The sequence below is a fragment of the Solanum lycopersicum genome, chromosome 1 (genome assembly GCF_036512215.1).
Source record: "Solanum lycopersicum chromosome 1, SLM_r2.1".
NCBI classification, from domain to species: domain Eukaryota; kingdom Viridiplantae; phylum Streptophyta; class Magnoliopsida; order Solanales; family Solanaceae; genus Solanum; species Solanum lycopersicum.
In genome coordinates, this window is record NC_090800.1 from 72,941,209 (window position 1) to 72,956,983 (window position 15,775).

General features: G+C 30.9%; 2 protein-coding genes across 3 annotated transcripts; both read left to right on the forward strand.

Annotated features, from left to right (window-relative positions):
* Positions 1-963: 963 nt before the first annotated feature.
* On the forward strand, positions 964-3,253 carry LOC101264756 (acyl carrier protein 1, chloroplastic). The gene is made up of 4 exons (XM_004229146.5): positions 964-1,338; positions 2,076-2,171; positions 2,397-2,519; positions 2,889-3,253. Exons 1-4 carry the CDS (start codon positions 1,273-1,275, stop codon positions 3,012-3,014), a joined length of 411 nt encoding a protein of 136 aa, XP_004229194.1. The 5' UTR covers positions 964-1,272; the 3' UTR covers positions 3,015-3,253.
* A 6,756-nt stretch (positions 3,254-10,009) lies between these two features.
* On the forward strand, positions 10,010-14,854 carry SODCC.1 (superoxide dismutase [Cu-Zn] 1). 2 transcript variants are annotated; one of them, NM_001247102.2, is made up of 8 exons: positions 10,010-10,072; positions 11,102-11,190; positions 11,274-11,375; positions 11,463-11,558; positions 11,886-11,917; positions 11,999-12,074; positions 14,131-14,184; positions 14,522-14,854. In NM_001247102.2, exons 2-8 carry the CDS (start codon positions 11,115-11,117, stop codon positions 14,542-14,544), a joined length of 459 nt encoding a protein of 152 aa, NP_001234031.2. In that variant the 5' UTR covers positions 10,010-10,072; positions 11,102-11,114; the 3' UTR covers positions 14,545-14,854. The 2 variants fall into 2 exon arrangements, with proteins under 2 accessions (NP_001234031.2, NP_001298013.1); NM_001311084.1 differs by having other exon boundaries at positions 10,016-10,072; positions 11,079-11,190.
* Positions 14,855-15,775: the final 921 nt, after the last annotated feature.

Here is a 15,775-nt window from a genome sequence, read left to right on the forward strand (position 1 = left end):
ATAATCAGTTGCTATAAAATCAACGAATAAGAAAATATCTAGTAGTGAAATTCTTTTTTTTTTAATTATGGAAATAGTCTCGCAAGATTTTAAAGTCTCGCTGATTAGAAAGATTGAGATGTTAATTCAGCGTTGCTAAATTATTTTTTTTTAAAAAAGATATTATATTATAATTAATGCAATGCATCTCGTAGCCACTTTTATCAAAAAGATACTTTAAATACATCTATAAATTGTACATATTAATTGAATTGTTGAAATTTTTTTCAAATTAAGTTAATTGTTCAATTTTCAAGACTACTTTTAAATTATTTTTTTTTTCAATTTTACCCTTCATTAGTTAGTATTGGTATTAGTTATAAATTAAAGTTTAGTTATTTTAATCATAATTTAGAATAAGTGTAAAAAAAGGAAAGTTAAAGCCTAATTCATCTCTTAATCTTCTTTTCTTAAAGGTATAAAGCATATGAAGTTCTCAACAATTCAATTAATTTTAAAAATGAAAAAATTACATAAATTGGTATATTTTAATAAATAATTCATGATTTTAACGATACTTTTATTTATTACCATTTATAGCAATATTATGTTAAATCTGCAATATGAATTAAAAGTGAATTATGTATGCAATATATATGAATTATAATTGTTTTTTGAAATTTATTATGTTTATTTGGTAAAAATTTGACACACATTTTATTATAAATGTATTAAAATGTGTGATAAATGTATCATCCATCATTAAAACTTGTATTATGTGTGAATAATAAATTGTTTTTTATAATATGTATTAAACTTGTATTATAAATAAAATAATACTGATCAATTAAAAAAAATTATTGTTGCTATAACTGATAAATATATTATTATTACAATATATTTATGTAAATTTCCATTTTAAAAAAGGGAGTAAAAGACAATAATATAGCTATATATTGTAATTAATAAAAGAGCAGAAAGTCCTTATTTTAGCTAATACTTTAAATATTTCTGGTTTTCTTTTCCAAATGATAATAATAATAATAATAATAATTTAACCAAATAATAATAGTAATAAAATTTAAAATAATATTTTGTGAAGTTAATCCAAATACTCCAAAATTTCGATACTACCAAAGCAGAGCAGCAAGGATCTTCTGAAAACCCAACATGAAAAGCGCTCTATAAAAGCAAACCACTCTTCTACGCCCTTCTGTATCATTTTTTTACTCATTTGCTCTCTTCGTGTTCTCCGCCACTTCCTCTCAGATCCATTTTCTTTAGATCCCATCAATGGCTTCTGTTACTGGATCTTCCTTCGCCATCTCTTCCCTTTCCTCCTCCTTCAACCCCAACAAGGTCTGTATTTTTCGTTTTCACTCTTAAATCTACTGTTTTGGTGGTTTATCTTGTGTTTTCTGTTTGAAATCTCAATATTTGTGATTTTATTGATCTGTTTTAGTTTACTATGGTATAGATCACATGCGTGTTGATGTGTTCTGTTAATTTTGAGGTGCTGGTGTTTAAATCTTTGTCTGTGAAGAAGATTCATTTCTTTCTAGATTCTGAATGATCACCAGTTTTAAAATGTTTCGGATCTTGTTGTCCAGCTTGAGCTGTTGTGTGTTTTTTCAGCGATTTAATGAATTTTTTTCATGATTGATTTAGCTGTTTTTTAGCAGTGATGTGATGTGTGTTTTTAACGATTTAATGAGGATTTGTTTGAAATATTGGATTTTGCAGGTTGAATGTATGATTGTGAAAGTCTGACCTTGTAGTTTGCTTGTGATAGATCTATTTATGATTTCATGTTATAGTTGTGAAGATTCGTGAAGTGGAAAAAACTTTCATTTCCCGTGATTTTGTGAACTTTTTTTCTGTGATGTATCTATTAGTTATATGTATGGTTGATGAAAATTGCTGAAGCAAAGGTGTCTGTGAACCACAAAAGGAAAAGGAAAAGGAAATGCCTATTGGCTTAATTAGAGTGGTTTCTCATAATTTAGCTTAAACAATCCTGTATCGATGTGTTTTACTTTTCCTCTGTATTAGATGTGTTATATCTCTATTGAGCTTGTTCCTTTTGAATTGTGCAGGCATGTTTGAAGACATCCTCCCTTTCTATCAAGGGAATAAGCTTCCCTTCCCTCAGAGTGAAGCCAGCTACTCGTCGCTTCAGCATTAGCTGTGCGGTATGTTTCTGCTTCCTTTTATCAGAGCTAGAATCCAAACTGTTCAAATATTCCTTTTTTTTTTGTGAGGGAGATTAGCATTTCTATTTATAGAACAAGTAATGCATGTTTAGTTGGGCTGGTTTAGTGCTATTTTTGCTTAATTGTTGCAAGATATCAGTGATTCTTCAGTGAATAGTCTTAACCCTATGCTATTTATTAACAATATAAATTGTATATGTGCAGGCTAAACCAGAGACAGTTGACAAAGTGTGTGAAATTGTGAAGAAACAACTGGCTCTTCCCAGTGATTCTGCAGTCAATGGAGAGTCAAAATTTATAGCACTTGGTGCTGATTCTCTTGACACGGTATGCTGAATTTAGAACAAACTTTTAAAGTGCTAGGTCCTGGAATGTTTTGTTGGTTAAAATGGTCCTTGAAACGATTATAAGTGTCTCGATGTGGGGGTTCACCTAACATAATTTGAATTCTAATGATAAGGTGGTATTGCAGGAATGTAAATATAAATTAGGGTGCTTTCTTTTAGAAACTGTAAATCATTTCAGAAATGATCAACCTGAACATCTTAAAATATGACGTTATGCAAGAGACGCCAAGCTTTATTCTTATTTTCTGCATCTAAAACATCCTAAGCTATAATAACGTAGCTTTAACTGCTTGGATTGTGTGAGATTTGCTGTAATTGATTTAGTTATTGATATTGTCATTCCGTGCAGGTTGAGATTGTCATGGGACTTGAGGAAGCATTTGGAATCACTGTGGAAGAAGAGAATGCACAGACTATTGCAACAGTTCAAGATGCTGCTGACTTGATTGAGGATCTCGTCGCCAAGAAATGTTAAGAGAAGAGAAAGTTGAGTTGTAGTAGCTTGGTAGGAGGGAAGGAGGTGTCATTTTGGTTATAAGTTTGCTTTTTATCTATTTAGTCATATCAGTTAATGGTTTATATCGAGTTTTCTATTGCAGTCTTGTTCCAATGAGCTTAATAGGATTTCTTTCATCTGAGAGGAACTCTCATTCATGCTTGTTTGTTTCATTTTCTGTAAGACTGATCTTATTTAAGGACATCCTTTGGTAAGTATCTATGGTTGCTTTTTTCTGTTCTGGTTTAAAAGAAATGGGTAATTTCCATGAGAGTAGTGATTAGTATTTTAACGAAAGAAACAAACAGAAAATGAAGAAAGTGTTGTCATGTAGGTCCAAGAATTATGACAGTTGTTCAAACAACCCTACAAGGTGTTAAAAAAGATCCCCTCCCCATTGAAGATTAAGGTACATAGCTATAGGGAAAAAAACTAGTTTGGATTCAAATTCACTATATCAAATAATATCTGCACTTGAGAATATCAATCCATAAATATGAATTCTCGTATCCTAGTCGTGTGCACCATCTTTTCAAAAGTTGCACTTGATAAAGATTTGGTGACTAAACTTTCTAATTGAACAAACCTGTTCCACGTTGATATCATTATTTGGGATTGATAAAGATTTGGTGACTAAGCTTTATAATTGAACAAATCTGTTGCACGTTGATATCATTATTTTGGAGTTCATGAAAGAAAAGTTTTGATTGAATATGTTTTGTTCTATGTTCTTTTATGGATCCTCTTTTTAATTGGGCTATTGCATGTTGCAGCAGCATCGCCATTCTTTTGATAAAGTTGCATCATTATCATACAATATTGTTGGCTTCACACAAGTACATTTCCGACTTGCTTTATAAAGTGAGTTATCTTTGTATGATTTGATTGCCATCTACAATAATAACTGAATCTTTCATGGGAATAAACATGTATGGATAACATTTTTATCGATAGGAATCTAGAGCCGTCAAAATGGGCTTTGCCCGCAAGGTCGATTCAACCTAATCTTTGAAATAAGTGGGGTTGGGCTTAATATTTTTGGCCCATTTATGAACGAGGTTTTTTAGCCCGCCCCAGAGGCCAGCCCATGAGCTATTAATTTTTAAAATATTTATATATATATTTTTAATAGTGTTTTATTTGTAAAAATTTTATGAATAAATATTTTGAAAAATAAAAAATCAAGTATTTTATATTATCATCTTGCATGGTGAATTATAGATGAAGATTAACTTCTTAAGAAAATAATATCACATGTTGATTCAAATATGATCGATGGTGGAAGTAGAAGCGGAGTTGTAAAACATTAATTAACGAGTCATGTAATATTTAGAAATTTAGATTTATTAAGTATTTAGGCTGCCTTGTGTTGCTGGAAATCTTTTAAACCAACTAGTTTTTTGTGAAAGAAATGCTGGAAAGATAACATTTATCCGCTAAATCTTATGTTAGCTATTATGTATTTTTGTAAGTATTCACCAAAGTGTGTGATTCATAAATATATTTTTGTAAGTATTCACCGAAGTATCTGATTTATAAATGAATTCTTGTATGAATTGATGTCGTGTTCATAGAGGTCAACATTCGATACTTTTTATAAGAGAGTAATATTGTTTATTTTTTGGTTGAAGGGTCAATCCGTCCCAACCTGTGGCTTGCTTAGGACTGGGTTGAGCTGCTATGTTATTGATCCTTTATTAAAATGGTCAACCTGCCCAAACCCATTTAACTCTCTAGTCCATTAGGATTTGATTGAATTAATATGGACCGGTCCATTTTGACACCTCTAGATGAGATGAATGCTCTATATATTCAAAAAAAACTTGATAATATTCATTAGGATAAATATTTAGGAAAAATAACTTAAATACACAACTATAATTTTTATATTCTCTAATTTTCCCTACTTTTTTTTAAATATTACATAATTCCCCTTTTTTTTATTTTAGTGTAAGTTTTTAGATACATTACATTCTCTCTCCTATAATACACATTTACCCATTTTAATGCCTATTTTTTCTCCATTAAAACACTCAACCTCTTAAATCGATTTTTGAATTTTAAATTTTATCCATTTAAACACTCAACCTTTTAAATCAGCTTTTTGATTTTGAATTATTAAATTTAATTAATTTTAAATAAAAGACCAAATTTTGAAATTTTTGAATTTCAAAATTCAAAAAAATGAAATTTAAAAAAGTAAAAATTTCAGGAAGCAGGACAACTTCCCTTAACTTCTACCATTTTGTTCTTACTCCATCAAGTTTCAGTTCTTTTTTTTCCATAATCATCTTCATTCTTCTTAACCCAGCATATTTTATTCTTTTCTTCTTTTTATTCTTAATCCATCATCGTCTATTTCTTCTTAATCTGTAATCGTTTAAACCCAACATCTTTTTATTATTAATCCATCATCAATTCGTATATTCTTCTCTTTTTTATTTTTGTTAATTGTTCTATTACATCATATTAATGGATCCGTTAATTAATAGAAGGATATATGATTCCGACGATGAAAATTGGAAAGAAAATAGGAAAAAGGTGCATGATCCTATGTATCTTTAGAAGGATTCAAACAAAGACTCTGGCGAAACATCAAAATCAAAGGTTGTCAAAATACAACAAAAAAAGAAAAAAGAAGCAGCAAACATTGTTGTTAGGCCTACATTGTCTCGGGTTAGTATTTTGGTACTTAAAACTGTTGTTAAAATTAGTAAAATTTTTAAGGAATCAAGTATGCTTGCTGATACATTTGAATAAGTGTGTATAGTGTTTTAGATGGTGAATTGATACATGAATTTGTTGTGTATCATAATATTTTATATGTATCATGAAGTTTTGAAAATTGTTATAATGTATCATTCAATAAGTTTAGTAAATGCGTCATCAACTGTGCTTGATGATACATATGGAATCAGTGTGTACAGTGTTTAGTCAATGCACTGATACATGTAGTAGATATGTATCACATGTTTTGCATGAAGTATGAATTTCTGAAAACTGATATCATGTATCAGTAAGGTATTAGTTGTTTAGTTGATGTACTGATACATGTTTTGAAAATTGTTATAATATATCATTCACTAAGTTTAATAAATGCGTCATCAACTATACTTGATGATACATATAGAATCAGTGTGTATATTGTTTAGTCGATGTTTCTGATAGATGTATTAGATATGTATCACATGTTATAATATTTTAGTTAATTCACTGATACATGTAGTAGACATGTAGTAGACATGTATCACATGTTTTTCATGTAGTATGAATTTCTGAAAACTGAAACCATGAGTAGAATTTCATGTAGTATGAATTTCACCATTAGCTAATTCTATGCCACTCACCCAAAAAATTCTTGAGTCCTCAATATGAGTAGAATTTCACCTGCACTCATCCCAATCATGGTTTAACTCAAGTCTTAATACTAAAACACCAGCAAAAAGTCCAAGTCATTTTAACACAAAACAATGGAAGGAAAAAAAAGGCTAATTAAAAAAGGAGAAAAACAGAAGTCTTCAAAGTACAAATTTCTTTCTTATAACCCAAGTGTGCTTCCAGAAGAATGAATCCTAAAACTGAAATAGTACAAATTAACACAGAATTTGAGCTCGATGTCGATGAATCACCTATGCTATTCATTTATTATGAGTTGACATTCATATTGTCTGAACAGACGATTCCATAACCTACTAGTATAAGCTCATCTACTGATAATTCTTAGCGACGGTTTATTGATCTACTCCAACACCTCACAGCAAAGAGAGATTAGCCACATGCCAATCCTCCCAAAACTTCAACTTTTACTGCCTATATCTCTACCCTCTTGCAGCACTCTTTCCTTGATACATCAATATCCAACTCGGCTGCAATTGCTACTTTGAGATTAGAAAACGAAATTGAATCTCCAACAACGATTCCATCGATTTTGTAACTTTCATACTGCAATTCGTTCACCCAAATTCCGGAATGTCTCATCAAAATCGAAGTATTCATCTTGAAAAATCCATTGTAACAACAATAAAATTAATGTAGTTCGAAATTTAACAGATTGTTCACAAAAAATGTTTTCAAAATAGATGATATAATCTTTGATTTTCAAAATTTGAAATTAATATCCAATTACGTGCTGATTTTATGGTGATTAATGATCTGTTACCTTAAATTAAGCTGTTTTAGTAACAACATTAATTGTACCGTTTTTTCCCCATTTTTTTCTCAACAGTTTAAACTTATCATGTATCACTAGAGTCTAAAAGTATCACAGAATAACAAATTTAAGGGATTTTTTGTAAATACTAAATTTGTCGGAACAGAATGTAATTATTGAATTACACTATGGGATTCCTTAAATTTTTACTAATATTTATATCATGACTAGCAATTGATTTTCTTTTAATATCTCAATATAAGAGTAAAATTGTATCTCCATATATATCAATTGAATAAAAATATGGTACTTCAACATCAAAATATTTTAAAATATTTTTCATTTCATCAATATTCAAATCAAATTTGTAAAGCAATATGACAGAATCTAATTTTCATAATAACAAAGATAAACAAGTCATTTTTATATTTCACGTATAAAATTTAATGAAGGCGATTTTAATAAGTCAACATTGCTTGATTTAATTCAATTGAAAATTACAGACAAATTTTTAGAATTTGTGTATTCTTCAAGCATTTTGAATCCTTGAAGGACTTTTTTGTATAATTAGTTTTCAAGTATGTTTGTACTAAACAAACAATTTGTTGTTTTAGAAATTAGACTCAAATACTTTATTATAATAGGTTATGGTCCACATACTTTTTCATCTTTTTTGAGATATGTTTATTTGAAGTTGATCTTAATATTAATTTGGAGTTAATACCTCAGATGGACACTCAACTATGCACTCTTCTCTCAGAAAGTCACTCAACTTTCAATTTTCAGTCAAAAGTCACTCAACTATGCACTTTTTTCTCAGAAAGTCACTCAACTATGCACTTTTTTCTCAGAAAGTCACTCAACTTTGAATTTTAACTCAAAAGTCACTCAACTATCCACTCTTTCCTCAGAAAGTCACTCAATCTATTAAATTATTTTTTAATTATAATTTATTGATACTAATTATTTATATAACAAACCAAAAATTTTAAAAAATAAATTAAATCAATTAGTGATCCACCCACCTAACCCGACTCATTAAAAAATATGATATGACCCATTTTATTTTATCTTTAATCCTAAATTAATCCCTCTCTTTAAACCTTGAATTAGGATTAAAGACAAAATAAAATGGGTCATATCATGTTTTTTAATGGGTCGGGTTACGTGGGTGGATCACTAAATGGTTTAAATGGTATTTTTGTTTTTGATTTGTTATATAAATAATTAATATCAACAAATTTTAATTAAAAAACAATTTAATATATTGAGTGACTTTCTGAGGAAAGAGTGGATAGTTGAGTGACTTTGAGTTAAAATTCAAAGTTGAGTGACTTTCTGAGAAAAAAGTGCATAGTTGAGTAACTTTTGAGTGAAAATTGAAAACTGAGTAACTTTTTGAGAGAAGAGTACATCGTTGAGTGACCATATGAGATATTAACTCATATTAATTTATATAACAAATTAATTGATTGGTAAAATTTCAAGTTCACTTATGCTAGACTTTTTTTACCTTAATTAACATCCAAACATACTTTTCACACTTATGAGTTGACTTTTATACCCAAGTTCAATTCGATTATCATGTCCAAATCCAATTTCATACATTGATAATTCAAATCATAATTTAAAAACACGATGTGTTATGAGTGGCACCAAATATCTTAACCCATTTTAGTAGAAAAATTAAATAAAATATATAGATGAACGCATATATCAAGCTTATGTATCAAAAATAAATACTATCTCCATTCATATTAATTGCCATAGTTTTCATTTGTAGAGTCAAACTATAAAAGTTTTGATTAACATTTTACGATATACCTTTTTCATCATATTGATTGCAAAAGAAATTTCAATTTATAATAATTTTTCGTATAGTTTTTGAATATCTAATTTTTTTAATTTAAAATATCAAATTTATGTAATTTAATTTAACTTTAAAATTTATTCAGATTAACTTTTAAAAATTATAACATAACATATAAAAGTAAACGAAGAAAATATTAAATTTTAAAACTCGGTACCAAAAAACTCACCAAACTAAATAAGCACCAATATTAAATAAAATAGTCAAAGATAACATATAAAAGGAATATTTATATTGTAGAGGTAGAGTCTTAAGTATAATTTAAGCCCCATAACTATAGTTTTTACGTATAATGACGAGCTGCTACCATTTAAATTATCTTGTTTATATTATTTGTGAGTAAGTTTTTATTATTTTTTTATGACTAGAGAAATCGGCGATTGCTATTCTTTAGATGTGCACAAGGTAAAATCTTGTTTTAATGCAATAGCTTGCAAATCACACAAGAGATAATTTGAACTAAGCAAACCAGCGCAACGAGCTCGACTCAAAAGACAAACCCTTTGCTTTCGTTGACAAGAAATTTTAAATTTTTAAATAATTATATAAATTAAATCGTACAAATTCTACTATATAAATTTCAAATTGTATAAACTCAAAATTTCAATCCACATAATTATTATTAAATATTCAACATCAATAATAATTAACTGAAATTATAATCATAATTAATAACTAATTAATTAGTATATATATTTGCTTTTTGACTATGTAATTTTGAAGTTTTAATTTTAAAATAAAAATTTGTAGAGTTATTTGTTGTTGGACTTAATAGTCTTACATTCTAGATAGTTCCTAACACGTGATTTGAACGTAGACCAAAGGCACACGTAGAGGTCGTTGGCAAAATGAATACGGCGCTAATCACACACTAGCCACCTACCCACCCCTCAAATAGGTCAGTAGTCAGTCCATTTTTTCTCCAATATAAGCAAAACACTCTTTACAATTATCGAACTCATCATTATCAGCACTCATATTGGACTTCTCTCTCTCTCTCTCTAAGGGTGACCTGAGGTAATTCAATTTTTTTCTTCATCTGTTTTCGATAGTGATTTTTGATTATTCATTTGATTCGCTTTCTCTTGATGCAACTGATCTCTCTTTTATGATGAATGAATGTTGGATTCAACTTGTGATTTTGCAGATCTAGACTTCTTTTTAGGACTTTCGCTTTTGAATCTGTCGCTGTCTGCCTTTTGAGTTTATTTCTATGCTGATTGTGGTGGAGGCCTATTGTTGAGTAGATATTAATTTTATTAGGGAGATAGAGAAAGAGAAGCTTAGGATATCATTTTTACCTTGCTAAGAGGCGGATCTAAGATTTAGTTGCAATTTTTTTTTATGGATTTTTAACTGTACATGTTTATGTCGTTACTCTCATTCCGCCTTTATGGATGTGTGGTTCGATCTAATTAGAGTTTGAGTTTAGAATTATTTGCGTTATCGATTTGGACTAATGCATAGGCATAAATTGTATCACCTGCAAAATGCGTGTGTAAGCAAATCCTGCTGCAAGTATGTGTTTACTGTCTTTCTTATGGGGCTTGGGTGAGAACATGAGGATTTTGCGATGGTTCGGGTTGAAGATAACATTGTTTAGTGTTTTAGGACGAAATTGGTGTTTTCTTTGTTTTGTTTTATTTTGAAAAAAACAACACATTTGGGCTTGTTTGGAAAACTAGAGGATTGTTTTTTCGTAATTTCACAACAAACATGACCAAGTGTTTTTGTATGTTACCTCTTTTAGATATTCTTATATGGTTGAGATGAAGAAATGGAATGCCTAAGGTTTTGGATGTCAATTTTTGTGATCGACTTGTTTTCGAGATGAACTATATATTGCCTGGGTTGTGACTGAAAGACTTTCTTGCTTAATGTTTCTAACTGATTGGCCAAATGCGATTTTCTATAAATCCAAACTTGTATATGGAAATGTTGTCTATCATCTTATGAGATGAGCTGCATGTTAACTTATTAATGTGCTTCGTATATGCTCTTACATGTGTAGCCTTGATAACAGACTCTTGTATCATAATTTTCTAGATCACATACAAAAATGGTGAAGGCCGTCGCCGTCCTTAACAGCAGTGAAGGTGTTAGTGGCACCATCCTCTTCACTCAAGATGGAGATGGTAATTTACTTTAATAATTGTAAAATGGTTTCTTCATGCATCTATCATGGGTGACCGGTCTCTAACTGATGTGATGCATACAGCTCCAACCACAGTTAATGGAAATATTTCTGGCCTAAAACCTGGACTTCATGGCTTCCATGTCCATGCCCTTGGTGATACCACAAATGGCTGTATGTCAACAGGTAATTTTATTTTATCTATTTGAGACTCTGACAAATAATGATTTTTAGATGTTTTGAGTTTTGAATTTTTTCTTGGTTAACTTGCAGGACCACATTACAATCCTGCTGGTAAGGAGCATGGTGCTCCTGAAGATGAGGTGCGTCATGCTGGTGATCTTGGTAACATCACAGTTGGAGAAGATGGTAAGTGTTCCTTGTTTAATAATTTAACTTAATCTGGTTGTAGTTATCCTTATTCATTTCAAATCAAATGTCTGCAATTGAAGATTTTTATCATCATCTATGCCTAGTGTTTTTGGTTTGACATGATGTATAGTTCATTTGGAAAAATTAATTCTCTTGTAGTAAAGGTTTACCCATGATTTTATTGTCCCGAAAACAACAATTATTTTGCATAGTGAAGCCAAAATTTATTTCAGAGAGGTCAATGCTGCTCTCTCCCTCTCTCTCCTTGCGTAATTCCAAATTAGTTAGCATCACTAACGATGTAATCATTGCAAAAAATTTCAGGTACTGCATCTTTTACTATTACCGACAAGCAGGTAAATTCTTTGTTGAACTCTAAGCTTTAGACTTGCTCTAATATTTGTTCCTGAACTAATTGGCAAGCTGATTTGTTGCAGATTCCTCTCACTGGTCCACAGTCCATCATTGGAAGAGCTGTTGTTGTTCATGCTGATCCTGATGATCTTGGAAAGGGTTAGTTTCTCTACTTCAGTGACTAAACTTTAATGAGCTGAGTACGACATGCTTTTATTATTACAACAGAATGTGAAAGATGAAAGAGGATAAGAAAGTAAGAAATAAAATACATATAACCTTGACACTCAACCTTTTATTTTAGTTTGAGACCATCAACACTCGTCCATAGTGCTTGACATATAAAAACCCCATTTCCATTTAATGTGTTTTCTTCAAGAAGTATATCTGGGAGATTGGTGTATTATAATGGAAAGTATTATGGATTGGAGAAGGAAGAAGTCTAGGTGTGATTGTGTCATATCTTATAATTTAATTTTGAAGAAAACGATGAAAGCTCATTTAAATAAGACTAGGTAAAGTGAAAGAGAAAGGGGCTCTGAACCATGACCACACTAGCAAGGATCCACTAGGTTCATTTAAATAAGACTAGGCAAAGTGAAAGAGAGAGGGTTTCAATCTGAACCACGACCACACTAGCAAGGATCCACTAGGTTCATTTAAATAAGAGCAGGCAAAGTGAAAGAGAAAGGGGTTCAGTCCTACCCATGACCTCCCTAGCAAGGAGCCACTTCTATCATTTTCACATCTCCCAAGCACCAATAAGATTTCATTTTTCTTCTTCAAAGAATTTACCATTCTCCGTATATTGAGCTGAAAATTAATGCCTGGTAATTGCTGACTCAAAAATCAAGCGGGAACAGGTGTGTGCATTTCTGAGTGATGTTAAATCTCCTTGAAGAATCAGGATGTTCATATACATTCTCTCAAGGAATGAATAGGTGCTATCTTTTTTTTCTTTTTTTTTTATGGCCATGCAATTCCTGCGGGCTGGTGGTGCAATTGGTGGATAATGGCCTGCCCCTCTACCATTCTCCACTTATATACTAGTATTTTATCCGTGTATAGTTCGAACCTATGACGTGCACCTAATCTACACATCACATGTTGCGCTCTTTCCACTAAACATACCTCTGGGGGCAAGAACGAGTTCCTGTTATACAGGTTTTGTAGTTGAATTCATATCTGGAATAGGACATTGTATGGACTGTCTGTGAGATGTGGGTTGTTGGAGGCTTGGAGCTAACACTGGTCAGTTTGTAAAATACTAGCTGACAAATAGTCTGCAAGGTTTTTTTGGACAATTTGTTCTAGAAATTCTTTCACTCCATGATGCTTGGTTACCTATTACCATTTAATTATGCTTCTCCTCTCACTTACCTTGTCTGTATTTGTCAAAAGTCTCGTCTCTTAAATGCAGTCTAATAGAAAAAAACCTTTTTTTAATGTTTCTGTAAGGGGAGGGACAGAGAGAAATGGACTAACATTTGCAGATGTTGGATATAAATTGATTTTAGCCTGAAGCTGAGACTTGTGATTGATTGATTGTAAGAAAGGTGGACTGAAATCTAATAAGAAAATGCATTACAATGATAAGCTATTGAGTTCTATTTTTGCTTAGAGTTAAGTCATTGTGAGCCCTTTGCTTTATCCATCTAAAATTACTTCAAGATCCTTCAGGATTAAGGCTGGATAAGAGCCTGTTTGGATTGACTTATTTCAAGTGTCTTTAAGCCAAAATAACTTTTAAGCAATTTTGGAGTGTTAGGGTATATAGCTCTTAGTTTTAAACAGGCTCTAAGACCCATAGGTTTTACATATCCTTTAGTGTGTGTGATTGGAATGGTTGAACTGCAAGGAATATGTTCCTCATTGTGCAAATTGTGAGATCTCGAATGCAAATGTTCGAGGATGACCAAGTATCAACTTGTTTCAGAAAATTGAAATTAGGGAAGTGGACTATAGTTGCAAATAATCAAGTGGGCGTACAGTGATATATGAGATTAGGATTATGCACAAAAGAGTTATGCTCTATTTAGCTACGAGGTTTAGTATTCTATTTGCATCCAAACAAATTTGGTGTCTGGTGTAGGAGCATTGAAAATCCTTTCATCATGGAATAAAAATAAGACGGTTAAAATATAATTTACTTTAACCATATTTGTAACCCACTTTCACTTAATCTGACTTGAAATTTATTTTCCTGCTGTTTTAGGAGGACATGAGCTCAGTAAAAGCACCGGAAATGCTGGCGGAAGGATTGCTTGTGGTAAGTACTAATTGTCTTGCATCTGGGACTAGATCCATTGATTTATGTGTCTCATTTAGTCATTTAACTATGTGTCGTAATTACATTGATCAATTGCTGATAGGTTAGTTCAATCTCTTTGATTTCTTTTTCAAATGATTCTTCTGGGCTACTTGTTTTGAGTAAAATAGAAACATGCAAGATTCTTTTGCTTTCTAATCTAAGTTGTCCATTTGTCAATGTGCTTTCAAACGACAAGTTGAATCATTTGCTTTTTGAGAATTATATAGGCAAGCCTGGTTTTGTTCTTAATTATGTTTGTAGTAGTAATAACATGTGGTATTGTCACTCTTGTCAGGTATTATTGGCCTCCAGGGTTAACTGCTCCGGTGAGGTGAAGATTCAGCAACTAGCGGTGGTGTCTGTCTTAGAATAAAGTTATATTGGAGCTGCTGAGCCTTGTTTTCTATGTATTTATCATTTGACGCCTTTTGAATTGGGGTTGAACCATTCATAATACATGACTGTAGTGCTGCTTTTCAGTGGATGTTGTACTAGTTTTTGCCGATCATTAACCATAAAAAAACATGGGCTGTGTTAGCTTTGCTGGTTTCTTAAATTTGAGTGGATGGTTTGAAAACTAGACAAAATTTAGATGAATTTGCAGATTACAGTGCCTGCAGTTTTTGTTCATAAAATTGTATTTCAACTGACTTCTCAGATGGCAGAGTATTTGCAAAATGATCCAAGGCTTACATAAACATTGTGTGTGGAATGATGTTTTGTGAGGTTTACGTCTGAAGATATTGGTGCAGCTACAATCTCTTCAAGCAACAAACATTAGTTATAATGCTAGCAACAATTCTAAAACTATAACTAGATTTGAAAACTCAAAGCATTAAACCAAATAAATTTTTTCAAATGGTTGCTTCTATTACACCTACTTCGTCTGTCTTATTCTATAGAAAAATATAACCAACATGTATATATACCTGCTCCACATGCACCAATATAGGAAAAAAAAATATTTTTTATATTTTTGTGGATTGTGCAATAATATGGAATAACAAACAATAACATCCATCAATCTTGTTGTTTTACATCCCTCATCACTTCAATCTACAACATATCAAAGAGTTTCTACATTTTTTCTAATTATAACCTCTTTCATTCTTTGGAATATTTGAAAAAAACAGAAACAGAAAAATCCAAAAATTAAAAGTACAAATAGAAGTCCGCCGAAGGAAATCAAAGAATTCAAATATGAATAGAAACCAGCCTTATGATTTTTATGCATCTACTTCTTTTGTAATTAATGCACTGATAGAGACGTTAGTGAAACTGTGATCAGTTCCTTTTTGTATGTATAATCCTTTAAAAGACGAATAAAATCCCTTCTTTTTAAGCCAAAGAAAATCATTTACTTCAAAACGTCATTAAAGAAGCTCGAAGCTAAAGTTTTAAAAATCGACTTATAGCAAACTTACTTCATTTCAAGTGAATAATATCTCAAAAGAACTAGAAAGTTCGAGTATGAAATTAGGATAAAATTTGAGCTAGTTATGGATTAAATTGTATGCTTAGTTGTATAAAACTTATGTTTGAAGTTCTA